At 47.7% G+C, this 15484-nt stretch overlaps 1 protein-coding gene across 2 annotated transcripts in view; it reads left to right on the top strand.

Annotated features, from left to right (window-relative positions):
* Nucleotides 1–15484, top strand: part of LOC110493299 (acid-sensing ion channel 1) — a 412094-nt gene that overhangs the window by 309348 nt on the left and 87262 nt on the right. Inside the window, exon 1 of one of the 2 annotated variants that reach the window (XM_036950915.2) lies at nucleotides 5957–6810. The exons of the other annotated variant lie outside the window; for it this stretch is intronic. Within the exon in view, the coding sequence (XP_036806810.2) occupies nucleotides 6205–6810 (606 nt within the window). The 5' untranslated portion in view covers nucleotides 5957–6204. Of the gene's footprint in view, nucleotides 1–5956; nucleotides 6811–15484 lie in introns of those variants that run through there. 2 annotated transcript variants of the gene reach the window in all.

Here is a 15484-nt window from a genome sequence, read left to right on the forward strand (position 1 = left end):
GCTTACCTGCCTCTCTAACCGCTAGGCTACCTGCCTCTCTAACCACTAGACTACCTGCCTCCTCTAACCACTAGACTACCTGCCTCCTCTAACCACTAGACTACCTGCCTCCTCTAACCACTAGACTACCTGCCTCCTCTAACCACTAGGCTACCTGTCTCTCTGACCGCTAGGCTACCTGCCGCTCTGACCGCTAGGCTACCTGCCGCTCTAACCGCTAGGCTACCTGTCGCTCTAACCGATAGGCTACCTGTCGCTCTGACCGCTAGGCTACCTGCCGCTCTAACCGCTAGGTTACCTGTCGCTCTGACCGCTAGGCTACCTGTCTCTCTGACCGCTAGGCTACCTGTCGCTCTGACCGCTAGGCTACCTGCCTCCTCTAACCGCTAGGCTACCTGTCGCTCTGACCGCTAGGCTACCTGCCTCCTCTAACCGCTAGGCTACCTGTCGCTCTGACCGCTAGGCTACCTGACGCTCTAACCGCTAGGCTACCTATCGCTCTGACCGCTAGGCTACCTGCCTCCTCTAACCGCTAGGCTACCTGTCGCTCTGACCGCTAGGCTACCTGTCGCTCTGACCACTAGACTCCCTGCCTCCTCTAACCACTAGAATACCTGCCTCTCTAACCACTAGACTACCTGCCTCCTCTAACCACTAGACTACCTGCCTCCTCTATCCACTAGGCTACCTGCCTCCTCTAACCACTAGGCTACCTGCCGCCTCTACACTCTGACCACTAGACTACCTGCCTCCTCTAACCACTAGGCTACCTGCCTCCTCTAACCACTAGACTACCTGCCTCCTCTAACCACTAGGCTACCTGCCGCCTCTACACTCTAACCACTAGAGATAGAGAGCTCTAACCACTAGACTACCTGTCGCTCTGACCGCTAGGCTACCTGCCGCTCTAACCGCTAGGTTACCTGTCGCTCTGACCGCTAGGCTACCTGTCTCTCTGACCGCTAGGCTACCTGTCGCTCTGACCGCTAGGCTACCTGCCTCCTCTAACCGCTAGGCTACCTGTCGCTCTGACCGCTAGGCTACCTGCCTCCTCTAACCGCTAGGCTACCTGTCGCTCTGACCGCTAGGCTACCTGACGCTCTAACCGCTAGGCTACCTATCGCTCTGACCGCTAGGCTACCTGCCTCCTCTAACCGCTAGGCTACCTGTCGCTCTGACCGCTAGGCTACCTGTCGCTCTGACCACTAGACTCCCTGCCTCCTCTAACCACTAGAATACCTGCCTCTCTAACCACTAGACTACCTGCCTCCTCTAACCACTAGACTACCTGCCTCCTCTAACCACTAGACTACCTGCCTCTCTAACTACTAGACTACCTGCCTCCTCTATCCGCTAGGCTACCTGCCTCCTCTAACCACTAGACTACCTGCCTCTCTAACCACTAGGCTACCTGCCTCCTCTATCCACTAGGCCACCTGCCTCCTCTAACCACTAGGCTACCTGCCACTCTAACCACTAGGCTACCTGCCGCTCTAACCACTAGGCTACCTGCCTCCTCTATCCACTAGGCTACCTGCCTCCTCTAACCGCTAGGCTACCTGCCTCCTCTAACCGCTAGGCTACCTGCCTCCTCTACACTCTAACCACTAGGCTACCTGCCGCGTCTACACTCTAACCACTAGGATACCTGCCGCCTCTACACTCTGACGACTAGGCTACCTGCCGCCTCTACACTCTAACCACTAGACTACCTGCCTCTCTAACCGCTAGGCTACCTGCGTCTCTATCCACTAGACTACCTGCCTCCTCTAACCACTAGACTACCTGCCTCCTCTAACCACTAGACTACCTGCCTTCTCTAACCACTAGACTAGATGACTCTCTAACTACTAGACTACCTGCCTTCTCTATCCGCTAGGCTACCTGCCTCCTCTAACCACTAGACTACCTGCCTCTCTAACCACTAGACTACCTGCCTCCTCTAAGCACTAGGCTACCTGCCTCCTCTAACCACTAGACTACCTGTCGCTCTAACCACTAGACTACCTGCCTCCTCTAACCACTAGACTACCTGCCTCCTCTAACCGCCAGGCTACCTGCCTCTCTAACCACTAGACTACCTGCCTCCTCTAACCACTGCTCTAACCACTAGGCTACCTGCCTCTCTAACCACTAAACTACCTGCCTCCTCTAACGACTAGACTACCTGCCTCCTCTAACCGCCAGACTACCTGCCTCCTCTAACCACTAGGCTACCTGCCTCCTCTAACCACTAGACTACCTGCCTCCTCTAACCACTAGACTACCTGCCTCCTCTAACCACTAGGCTACCTGCCTCCTCTAACCACTAGGCTACCTGCCTCCTCTAACCACTAGGCTACCTGCCTCCTCTAACCACTAGGCTACCTGCCTCCTCTAACCACTAGAATACCTGTCGCTCTAACCACTAGACTACCTGCCTCCTCTAATCGCCAGGCTACCTGCCTCTCTAACCACTAGACTACCTGCCTCTCTAACCACTAGGCTACCTGCCGCTCTAACCACTAGGATACCTGCCACCTCTACACTCTATCCACTAGAGATAGAGAGCTCTAACCACTAGGACACCTGCCGCCTCTACACTCTATCCACTAGAGATAGAGAGGTCTAACCACTAGGATACCTGCCGCCTCTACACTCTATCCACTAGAGATAGAGAGCTCTAACCACTAGGATACCTGCCGCCTCTACACTCTATCCACTAGAGATAGAGAGGTCTAACCACTAGGATACCTGCCGCCTCTACACTCTATCCACTAGAGATAGAGAGCTCTAACCCCTAGGATACCTGCCGCCTCTACACTCTATCCACTAGAGATAGAGAGCTCTAACCACTAGGATACCTGCCGCCTCTACACTCTATCCACTAGAGATAGAGAGCTCTAACCACTAGGATACCTGCCGCCTCTACACTCTATCCACTAGAGATAGAGAGCTCTAACCACTAGGATACCTGCCGCCTCTACACTCTATCCACTAGAGATAGAGAGCTCTAACCACTAGGATACCTGCCGCCTCTACACTCTATCCACTAGAGATAGAGAGGTCTAACCACTAGGATACCTGCCGCCTCTACACTCTATCCACTAGAGATAGAGAGCTCTAACCACTAGGATACCTGCCGCCTCGACACTCTATCCACTAGAGATAGAGAGCTCTAACCACTAGGATACCTTAATTTTGTATCACCCTGAGTCCAGCGATGTGAAGATTAAAGGTGTTTTAGGCCTATAGAGTAAAGTTCACCAGCTGGAGTACTAAGTACAATAGACATACAATAAGAAAAAGAAATGCATCCTTTGGAAGTGAAAAATGTATGTTTGTAGTGACGCGTAGACGAAGGTGGGCTAGCTTTGGGAAGAAGGAATGAAGGCCTGGAGGAATGGGGGGAGGGATGGAGGGGGAATGGGGAATGAGGGAGAACAGGGGGAATGAAGGAGTAATGGGGGGTGGGGGGGAATGGGGAATGAAGGAGTAATGGGGGAGGAAGGGGGAATGGGGGGAGGAATGGGGGGAGGAAGGAGTAATGGGGGGGAATAGGGGAATGAAGGAGGAATGGGGGAGGAAGGGGGAATGGGGGGTGGGGGGGAATGGGGAATGAAGGAGTAAAGGGGGAATGAAGGAGTAATGGGGGAGGAAGGGGGAATGAGGAATGAAGGAGGAATGGGGGGGAATAGGGGAATGAAGGAGGAATGGGGGAGGAAGGGGGAATGGGGGGTGGGGGGGAATGGGGAATGAAGGAGTAAAGGGGGAATGAAGGAGTAATGGGGGAGGAAGGGGGAAAGGGGAATGAAGGAGTAATGGGGGAGGAAGGGGGAATGGGGGGAGGAATGGGGGGAGGAAGGAGTAATGGGGGGGAATAGGGGAATGAAGGAGGAATGGGGGAGGAAGGGGGAATGGGGGGTGGGGGGAATGGGGAATGAAGGAGTAAAGGGGGAATGAAGGAGTAATGGGGGAGGAAGGGGGAATGAGGAATGAAGGAGGAATGGGGGGGAATAGGGGAATGAAGGAGGAATGGGGGAGGAAGGGGGAATGGGGGGTGGGGGGGAATGGGGAATGAAGGAGTAATGGGGGAGGAAGGGGGAATGGGGAATGAAGGAGGAATGGGGGGGAATAGGGGAATGAAGGAGGAATGGGGGGAGGAAGGGGGAATGGGGGGAGGAAGGGGGAATGGGGGAGGAAGGAAGAATGGGGGGAGGAAGGGGGAATGGGGAGAGGAAGGTTAAGAGGGATGGTCTGGAAAAGAAAGAGGAATGGGTAATGACCACTCTACTGTATAGTAATCACCACTGTACTGTAGACCAATCACAGATGTACTGTAGGCACTAAACTCACATCTAGGACAGGAGATTAACAGTATGTATGAGCAGTCTAGGAGGGAGACCGAGAGAGAGAGAGAGAGAGAGAGAGAGATGCACCAGAGACCGAGAGAGAGAGAGAGAGATGCACCAGAGACCGAGAGAGAGAGAGAGAGAGATGCACCAGAGACCGAGAGAGAGAGAGAGAGAGAGAGAGAGAGAGAGATGCACCAGAGACCGAGAGAGAGAGAGAGAGATGCACCAGAGACCGAGAGAGAGAGAGAGATGCACCAGAGACAGAGAGAGAGAGAGATGCACCAGAGACCGAGAGAGAGAGATGCACTAGAGACTAAGAGAGAGAGACAGAGAAAGAGATGCACCAGAGACCAAGAGAGAGAGAGAGAGATGCACCAGAGACCGAGAGAGAGAGAGATGCACCAGAGACCGAGAGAGAGAGAGAGAGAGAGAGAGAGAGAGATGCACCAGAGACCGAGAGAGAGAGATGCACCAGAGACCGAAAGAGAGAGATGCACCAGAGACCGAGAGAGAGAGAGATGCACCAGAGACCGAGAGAGAGATGTACCAGAGACCGAGAGAGAGAGATGCACCAGAGACCGAGAGAGAGAGAGATGCACCAGAGACAGAGAGAGAGAGGCACCAGAGACCGAGAGAGAGAGAGATGCACCAGAGACCGACAGAGAGAGAGATGCATCAGAGACCGAGAGAGAGAGAGAGAGAGAGATGTGACAGAGAGCGAGACGGAGAAAGAGAGAGAGAGATGCACCAGAGACCGAGAGAGAGAGATGCACCAGAGACCGAGAGAGAGAGATGCACTAGAGACAGAGAGAGAGAGATGCGAGAGAGAGAGAGAGATGCACCAGAGACCGAGAGAGAGAGAGAGAGATGTCACAGAGAGAGAGACGGAGAAAGAGAGAGAGATGCACCAGAGACCGAGAGAGAGAGATGCACCAGAGACCGAGAGAGAGAGATGCGAGAGAGAGAGATGCATCAGAGACCGAGAGAGCGAGAGAGAGAGAGATGTCACAGAGAGAGAGACGGAGAAAGAGAGAGAGAGATGCACCAGAGACCGAGAGAGAGAGAGAGAGAGAGATGCATCAGAGACCGAGAGAGAGAGAGAGATGTCACAGAGAGAGAGAGACGGAGAAAGAGAGAGAGAGATGCACCAGAGACCGACAGAGAGAGAGATGCATCAGAGACCGAGAGAGAGAGAGAGAAATGTGACAGAGAGAGAGACGGAGAGAGAGAGAGAGAGATGCACCAGAGTTATTTGGTGATGGTGATGTAAAACAAGGAAATGTAACCAAGCAAAAGAAACAACACATTGCGTTAGGGACAGAGAGGCCATTCATTGAGTCTGATGTGATTTGTTTTGGTTAGCTGATTGTTTATTTATAATTTTTCGTTGGATTACGGATACGGATAAATAGTTTCTGTGTTTCCTTTGCAATGTTTACATATTTTTCATGACCGTTTTGTTTCTCCGGATTTAGACTGAGTTGGTTAAACGGCAGCTGTTCTGTGCTTCTGCAGCTAGAAGGATACGATACTCTAAATCATCTTGAACAACTTACCTAACCTACCCCATGAATAGGGAGCGTTCTCTCTGCCTGTATTGTGACAGAAGACAGATTACCCTCACAGGCAACCTCCTACAACCAGAGAGAGAGAGAGAGAATACTCAGTGCATGAGGGAGAAGAGAGCGCACGCTCTGACGGGCTCTGACGGGCTCATAGGATCGCTCTCCCAACAAGAACTAATTGATAGACAGAAAACAGAGCCGTCTGAATTGGCGCTTTGACTCCACTCTGAATGCAGGACCGGGACTGATGCCAGCTGCGGTTGTCGGGTCGGTCTCGATCCGGTGCACTACCTGTATCTCCAAATATGTGTCAGTGCGATTCAGTAGCGAAAGCCAGCAGAACGCCAGACTCTCTCGCGGAAGCAGGGAAGCTGTTCTTGAAACATACTACCTTCCATGGACTGAGACATGTATTTCTGAGCGGCTCCTACCCCCGGAGACTCGCCTGGCTACTGGCTTTCCTCACAGCTGTCGCTCTCCTATTCACCTGGTCCTCAAACCGAGTCCGGTACCTCCTCTCTTCGCCCGTGCACACCAAGGCGCATATGGTGTACGCCAAACGTCTCGTTTTCCCCGCGGTGACCATCTGCAACCAGAACCTCCTCATACCGCGTCGCATGAAGAAACCGGACATATTCAGCGCGGGAAGATGGTTAGGACTTCTAGGGAGGAACTGGCAAGTGTCCCCCGGTGCCAGGGACGTGCTCACAGACCGTGACAGCAGCAGCAGCAACGAACCGCCGTGGTCACCGCTCTCTCGGATCCTGGACTTCAACCACTTTCTGCCTCCTCCCCTGGAGTCTCAGCCGTCCATGCTGCAGCTCCTGGACCGCCTCGGTCACCAGATGGAGGAGATGCTGCTTTACTGCCGCTTCCAGGGAGAGGTGTGCGGGCCACGCAACTTCAGCACCGTGAGTCTCTGGAAACACCGTATGGTTTCACATCTGAAATAATAGTTTATTTTATTGTTTAAGCCATTTGGTGTTGCTGCAACACGTTGTAGCCTATTGCTATTTTGGTGATCATAACAATGTTGTATGACCTTATAGCGTAATTATTGGTTATGTTTTTAAGAGTTCTGGGCTTGGAATTTATTAGAAACTGTTAGTAATCAGCCAACAAAGTAGTTTTTTTTTATTGCGAGTTTAGATAGTGTTTTTTCCCCCAACAATATATGTTTATTCTATATATACGAAAGGTATGTGGAAACTCCTTCAAATTAGCGGATTCGATTATTTCAGCCACACCCGTTACTGACAGGTGTATAAAATCGAGCACACGGCCATGCAATCTCCATAGACAAAACATTGACTTTCAACGTGGCAGTGTCTTGGGATGTCACCTTTCCAAAAAAGTCAGTTTCTCAAATTTTTGCCCCAGTCTTGCAGTATAGGCTCAGATTACCCTGGCAGATCAAACACACACAGACACACACAGACACACACACACACACACACACACACACACACACACACACACACACACACACACACACACAAACACAGACACAGACACAGACACACACACACACACACACAGACACACACACACACACACACACACACACACAAACACAGACACACACACACACACACACAGACACACAGACACAGACACACACACACACACACACATACACACAGACACACAGACACAGACACACACACACACAGACACACACACAGACACACGCATTCACACACACACACACACACACACACACACAGACACACGCATTTACACACACACACACACACACACACACACACACACACACTCACACAAACTACAGGTCAACAAAGTGATATCCACAGCGTATTTCATTCAGATTTCCTCATTTAAAGAACATTTTTCACATACTATGTAGGATCTTAATTTGAGCCAGTTTGCTACAGCAGGAAAATAATCCTGCAGCAACAGGAAATGTAAATTATTACGTGGATTATAATTCATGGACATTTTTGTAGGGGTTGATACATTTTTCGTAAGGGAAAATTAAGTCTTAAATTTCAAAGTGGAAATTACAAACTTCAGAAGCCGTTTCAATCGTAAAATACAGTAAACATTTGACATTTCCCGCAGCAGAAAAGTTATCCTGCAACCGGGTGATCAAATTAAGACCCTACATCTGTATGTCTATTGCTAACTAATGTACTGTGGTACTGGGCCCAGATCTTAAACATGTTGGCATGACAACAGCCATTGGTTATACAACATAAACAGATCTGGGACCAGTAAGCATATTTGTAATCAAGGGAATGCTGAAAACACAGACACACATACCTGCACGCCTCCTCCAACATGCTGAATCAATTCGTGAGCATAAACCCAAAGCTCTCTGTACCAATGTAGACTCTAATGAAGATCAGGGTTTTGATTTATTCATCTTTACCTCTGCATCATGGCTCATGAATTATCTCTCTCTCTCTCTCTCTCTCTCTCTCTCTCTCTCTCTCTCTCTCTCTCTCTCTCTCTCTCCCTCCCTCCCTCCCTCCCTCCCCCCTTCCTCTCCTCCCCCCCAGCTGATTGATTTGTACAGCATTAACACTATTGGCAATCTCCAGTTCCATTAATTGCTATCTATCATCCAGTGAAGTCGTCTAGAGACTCACTATGGAGTAACATAACGGTTTAGTTTCCATTTTATGATTAAAAGCACAGTTTGAGGGTTGTAAAACCAGCCATTGGATGTGGTTTTAGTTTTAGTGGTATCCACAACGTGAGATATTAATTTAAAAAGAAAGCTAGATGGGAAGCACGACGATGACTCAGGATAGGATGTGGTCATTTAACTAAATAATGCAACTAACAGATGGTTCGGAAAGTACTTAGTCAGCCTAAAATGTACTGCATTTATTTTTAATGTCAACTCAACTCTGATAAAGAAATATATATTGTATTTGGGGCCCATTTTCTCTGACTAACTAGTTTGTTCCCACAGTTGAAAGCCATTAATGTGGCCGGTAAGACTAGTAACTAACCAAATGGGACCCATTTTAAGACAAATGGGAACCCTATGCTAGTTTGGGAAAATGTAATGGTTGGTTTGGAGAGTCAACAAGGTGCTACTTGGCCTCAAAGAGTGAGCTGTAGAGAGCTGTTGGTGTGAGTGGCTGAACCCTGTTTTTTAATCACAGACTAAGGACTGGCAGGAAGTCATGCACTCACACACACGTGTGTGTACGCACCTGCGCACACATGCACACACAAGATAGACAGAGAGAGAACGAGAAAGAGAGTGAAAGAGGGAGAGAGACAGAGAGACAGACATAGATAGGGAGAAAGAGGGAGAAAGAGGGATACAGAGAGAGGGAGAGAGAGACAGACAGACAGACAGAGCAGGTCCAGGATATTGACTGTTGTTGAATGAATAGGGACACTCACACTGCCACTCACTGCCACTCACACTGCCACGTTCCTCTGTCTCTTTTAGGTTCAGCCCTTATCTATCAATCACCTCACTTTAACACTTTACTCCCAGCCCTTCCTGTCCTAGGGACATAATCATTGATTCTCTGTTCCAAACCATCAGAGAGAGTATCCTAAATGAAATATACAGACCACAAATTCCAATTGGCTGTACTTAAACTCTTTAACATCATCCTCAGATCTTCCTCGATATTTTTGAAGTGTCTGATCACCCCAAATTCACAAAAGTGGAGACAAATTCGACCCCAATAACTACTGTGGGATATGCGTCGACAGCCATCTTTGGAAAATCCTCTGCATTATCATTAACAGCAGACTCCTACATTTCCTCAGTCAAAACAATGTCCTGAGCAAATGTCAAATGGGTTTTTACCAAAATACTGTACCACAGACCACGTATGCACACCCTTGACAAACAAACAAACCAAAACAAAGTCAAAGTCTTCTCATGCTTTGTTGACTTCAAAAAAAGCTCTTGACTCAATTTAGCATAAGGGCCTGCTATACAAATGGATGGAAAGTGGTGTTGGGGGAAAAACATATGACATTATAAAATCCATGTACACAAACAACAAGAGCGAAAAAAACACTCAAATGTCATTCCACAGGGCCGTGGGTTGAGACAGGGATGCAGCTTGAGCCCCACCCTCTTCAACATATATATCAATTAATTGGCGAGGGCACTAGAACAGTCTGCAGCAGCCGGCCTCACCCTACTAGAATCCGAAGTCAAATGTCTGCTGTTTGCTGATGATCTGGTGTTTCTGTCCCCAACCAAGGAGGGCCTACAGCAGCACCTAGATCTTCTGCGCAGATTCAGTCAGACCTGGGCCCCGACAGTAAATCTCAGTAAGACAAATAATGGTGTTCCAAAATAATGGTGTTCCAAAAAAGGTCCAGTTTCCAGGACCACAAATACAAATTCCATCTAGACACCGTTGCCCTAGAGCACACAAAAAACTATACCTACCACGGCCTAAACATCAGCGCCACAGGTAACATCCACAAAGCTGTGAACGATCTGAGAGACAAGGCAAGAAGGGCCTTCTATGCCGTCAAAAGGAACATACAATGTGACACACCAATTAGTATCTGGCTAAAAATACTTGACCTACAGAGAGATGAACCTGGAGGGAGACCCCCCTCTGCCATCTAGTACGGGGACTCTGCTCACAAACACAAACAGAGCCCACAGAGCCCCAGGACAGCAACACAATTAGACCCAACCAAATCAGGAGAAAACAAAAAGATAATTACTTGACACATTGGAAAGAATCAACAACAACAAAAAACTGAGCAAACTGGAATGTTATTTGGCCCTAAACCGAGAGTACACAGTGGCAGAATACCTGACCACTGTGACTGACCCAAATTTAAGGAAAGCTTTGACTATGTACAGACTCAGTGAGCATTGCCTTGCTATTGAGAAAGGCCGCCGTAGGCAGACCTGGCTCTCAATAGAGGACAGGCTATGTGCCCACTGTCCACAAAATGAGGTGGAAACTGAGCTGCACTTCTTAATATTAGAGACACATATTTCCCTCAGACAACACAGACCCACAAATATTTTTTTTTTAAATACAATTTTGATAAACTCACAAATCTATTAGGTGAAATAGTACAATGTGCATCACAGCAGCAAGATGTGTGACCTGTTGCACAAGAAAAGGGAAACCAGTGGAACACAATCACCATTGCAAATACAAGCTATATTTATGTTTATTTAGAGAGAGAGCACACTAGAGGGAGAAAGGGAGAGAGAGAGGGAGAGAGAGAGATAGAGAGAGAGAGAGCATGCTAGAGGGAGAATGGGAAAGAGAGAGAGAGGGAGTAAGGGAGAGAGAGAGAGAGAAAGATATAGAGAGTGAGAGGTATAGAGAGCAAGCTAGAGAGAGAGCGAGAGAGAGAGAGAGCATGCTAGAGGGAGAGAGAACAAGCTAGAGAGAGAGAGAGAGAGAGAGAGAGAGAGAGAGAGAGAGAGAGAGAGAGAGAGAGAGAGAGAGAACCCTTTTTCAGCATCTCTTCGCTTTCGGCTATTACAACATTACCACTTAAATTCCCACTACACCATGAACAGAGCAGTCCTATCACGGTAGGTGATATCCCATGAGGTAAGTGTTTTAGGTGATATACCTTTTGTCAAGCTGGCGAAGCTGTTATCTGATCGCTATATCGCTGTAGACGTTTGTTCCTCTCAGGTGGTTTCGGGCTCCACTACATACTCAGGTTGTACTGCATACTACATACTCAGGTTGTACTGGATACTCAGGTTGTACTATATACTCAGGTTGTACTACATACTCAGGTTGTACTGCACACTACATACTCAGGTTGTACTGGATACTCAGGTTGTACTATATACTCAGGTTGTACTACATACTCAGGTTGTACTGCATACTGCATACTCAGGTTGTACTACACACTCAGGTTGTACTGCATATGTATAACACATTTGACAACAACAATGGTTGTATAAGCCTTTTTGTGCACTTAAAACTCATCAAACAAATCTATTGTATCACAACCATTGTGTCAAATTCCTTGTACATCCAGTGTAGCAGCTGAGTATGTCCAGGGCGGGGTTTAAATTAGCCGGTTATAGCCATCTTTTGGCCAATATATATTTTTTCAAGACGATAAATAAAATTGCCGCTGGCCAATTGTCCAGGAGAAGAATAAAAAAATGTAAATGCTAAATAATGGAAATGCATTCGAAAGTGTTCTTTATTTTTTTTTAACTAGGCAAGAACAAATTCTAATTTACAATGACGGCCTAGGAACAGTGGGTTAACTGCCTTGTTCAGGGGGCAGAATGACAGATTTGTACCTTGTCGGCTCAGGGATTTGATCTAGCAACCTTTCAGTTACTAGTCCAACGCTCTAATCACTAGTCTACCTGCCTCTAATCACTAGTCTACCTGCCTCTAATCACTAGTCTACCTGCCTCTAATCACTAGTCTACCTGCCTCTAATCACTAGTCTACCTGCCTCTAATCACTAGGCTACCTGCCTCTAATCACTAATCTACCTGCCTCTAATCACTAGTCTACCTGCCTCTAATCACTAGTCTACCTGCCTCTAATCACTAGGCTACCTGCCTCTAATCACTAGTCTACCTGCCTCTAATCACTAGTCTACCTGCCTCTAATCACTAGGCTACCTGCCTCTAATCACTAGTCTACCTGCCTCTAATCACTAGGCTACCTGCTTCTAATCACTAGTCTACCTGCCGCCCCAAGTATTCAGTTCCCTTCCCTTTTCCACATTTGTTACGTTACTTATTCTAAAATGGATTAAACTAATGTTTTTCCTCATCAATCTACACGCAATACCCTAATAATGACATCACAATACCCCATAATGACATCGCAAAACCCCATAATGACATCACAAAACCCCATAATGACAAAGTGAAAACAGGTTTTTAGAAATGTTTACAAATTTATGCAAAATAAAAAAAACATAAATATTCAGACCCTTTGCTATGAGACTCAAAATTGAGCTCAGGTGCACCTGGTTTCCATTGATCATCCTTGAAATGTTTCTACAACTTGATTGGAATGCACCTGTGGTAAATTCAATTGATTGGACATGATTTGGAAAGGCACACACCTGTCTATATACGGTCCCACAGTTGACAGTGCATGTCAGAGCAAAAACCAAGCCATGAGGTCGAAGGAATTATCCGTAGAGCTCCGAGAGAGGATTGTGTCGAGACACAGGGTACCAAGAAATGTCTGCAGCATTGAAGGTCCCCAAGAACACAGCGGCTTCCATAATTCTTAAATGGAAGAAGTTTGAAGCCGCCAAGAATCTTCCTAGAGCTGGCTGACCGGCCAAACTGAGAAATCTGGGAAAAAAGGCCTTGGTCAGGGAGGTGACCAAGAACCCGATGGTCACTCTGACAGAGCTCCAGAGTTCCTCTGTGGAGATGGGAGAACCTTCCAGAAGGACAACCATCTCTGCAGAATTCCACCAATCAGGCCTTTGTGGTAGAGTGGTCAGGCGGAAGCCACTCCTCTGAAAAGGCACCAAAGGACTCTTAGACCATGAGAAACAAGATTCTCTGGTTTGATGAAAATCTCTTTGGACTGAATGTCAAGTGTCATGTCTGGAGGAAACCTGGCATCATCCCTACGGTTAAGCATGGTGGTGGCATTATCATGTTTTTCAGCTGCAGGGAGACTAGTCAGGATCGAGGGAAAGATGATTGGAGCAAAGTACAGAGAGATCCTTGATGAAAACATGCTCCAGAGCACTCAGGACCTCAAACTGGGCTGAAGGTTCACCTTCCAACAGGACAACAACCCTAAGCACACAGCCAAGACAACACTGCAGTGGCTTTGGGACAGTCTCTGAATGTCCTTGAGTGGCCCAGCCAGAGCCCGGACTTGAACCCGATTGAACATCTCTGGAGAGACCTGAAAATAGATGTGCAGCAACGCTCCCCATCCAACCTGACAGCTTGAGAGGATCTGCAGAGAATAATGGAAGAAACTCCTTAAATACAGGTGTGCCAAGCTTGTATTGTATCTGTTTTTGCTTCATCATTATGGGTTATTGTGTGTAGTTTGACAAGGTAAAACAACAATTTAATCCACGCCCTGATCTGTTTCACCTGTCCTTGTGCTTGTCTCCAGGTGTCTCCCACCTTCTCCATTATCCCCTGGGTACTCATACCCCTGTTCTCTGTTCGTCTGTGGCCAGTTCGCCTTGTTTGTCAAGTCAACCAGCATTTTCTCAGCTCCTGCTTTTATCAGTCTCTCTTTTTCTCGCCCTCCTGGTTTTGACACTTGCCTCTCCTGACTCTGAGCCCGCTTGCCTGACTGCTCTGCCTGACCCTGACCCTGACCCTGACCCTGACCCTGACCCTGACCCTGAACCTGTACCTTTGCCCCACTACTCTGGATTATCAACCCCTGCCTTGACCTGCCGTTTGCCTGCCCCTGTTTCTTTAATAAACATTGCTACTTCAAAACAGTCTGCATTTGGGTCTTACCTGAAACGTGATAGTAACGTAACGAAATATGGAAAAAGTCAAGGGGTCTGAATACTTTTCCGAATGCACGGTACATTTATCGGTCTATAGATGAAATAGCATTATTTTAGTGGAATTAAAAATTGGATGTGTGTACAGTATATTCGTTATGTATCTTATTTATCACGCAGCCTACAGATGAAAAACCTTTTGAGTGTAAAATCTGTCAGACAGCGTGAGAGAGCTGCTGCTACAGTATCTCAAACAGCACATGCGGGCTTCATCAGTCACGCACCACTTTGTAATGAAGCATTTTGAAGCATTTTGAAACCTGAACGTAGTTTTCTTTTTTTTTAACCCTCTTTTTCTCCCCAATTTCGTCCAATCGTGGACCGCCTCATGGGTCTTCCGGTCGCGGCCGGCTGTGTCACAGCCCGGTGTCGATCTCGGATCTATTTATTTAACCTTTATTTAACTAGGCAAGTTCTTATTTACAATGACGGACTACCAGAAGGCAAAAGGCCTCCTGCGGGGACGGGGACTGGGATTAAAAAATATATTAAATAAAAATATAGGACAAAACACGACAAGAGAGACAACACAACACTACATAAAGACGACAACATAGCAAGGCAGCAACACATGACAACACAGCATGGTAGCAACACAACATGACAACAACATGGCAGCAGCACAACATAGTAGCCGCCCAAAACATTGGTACAAACATTATTGGACACAGACAACAGCACAAAGGGCAGGAAGGTAGAGACAACAATACATCACACAAAGCAGTCACAACTGTCAGTAAGAGTGTCCATGATTGAGTCTTTAAATAAAGGACGAACCGTGGCTGACCTGACCCAGATGGTTTCTGGGGTCAAGTTTAAGGAGCTCGCTTAGCACCTCGGAAACTTTGTAGCGGGGCAGGAGAAAAAGAGGGAGAAGCATCGGGGATAGTCGCATTAGAAGGGGTGGGAGCTGAGGAGATGTTGGACGGGCAAGGATGTATGGCTGAGTCAAATAGGAATCCTGACTTAATGAAGTGGTGATTAAAGAGCTCAGCCATGTGCTCCTTGTCAGTAAAAACCACATCAACTTTAAGGGACATTGGGGAGCTGTGAGGAGGAGGGTTTATTCTCCAGGACTTCTTGGGGCTAATTAACACTACCACTTAA

Source organism: Oncorhynchus mykiss, chromosome 17, assembly GCF_057628025.1.
Source record: "Oncorhynchus mykiss isolate SJ-2025 chromosome 17, ASM5762802v1, whole genome shotgun sequence".
NCBI classification, from domain to species: Eukaryota; Metazoa; Chordata; class Actinopteri; order Salmoniformes; family Salmonidae; genus Oncorhynchus; species Oncorhynchus mykiss.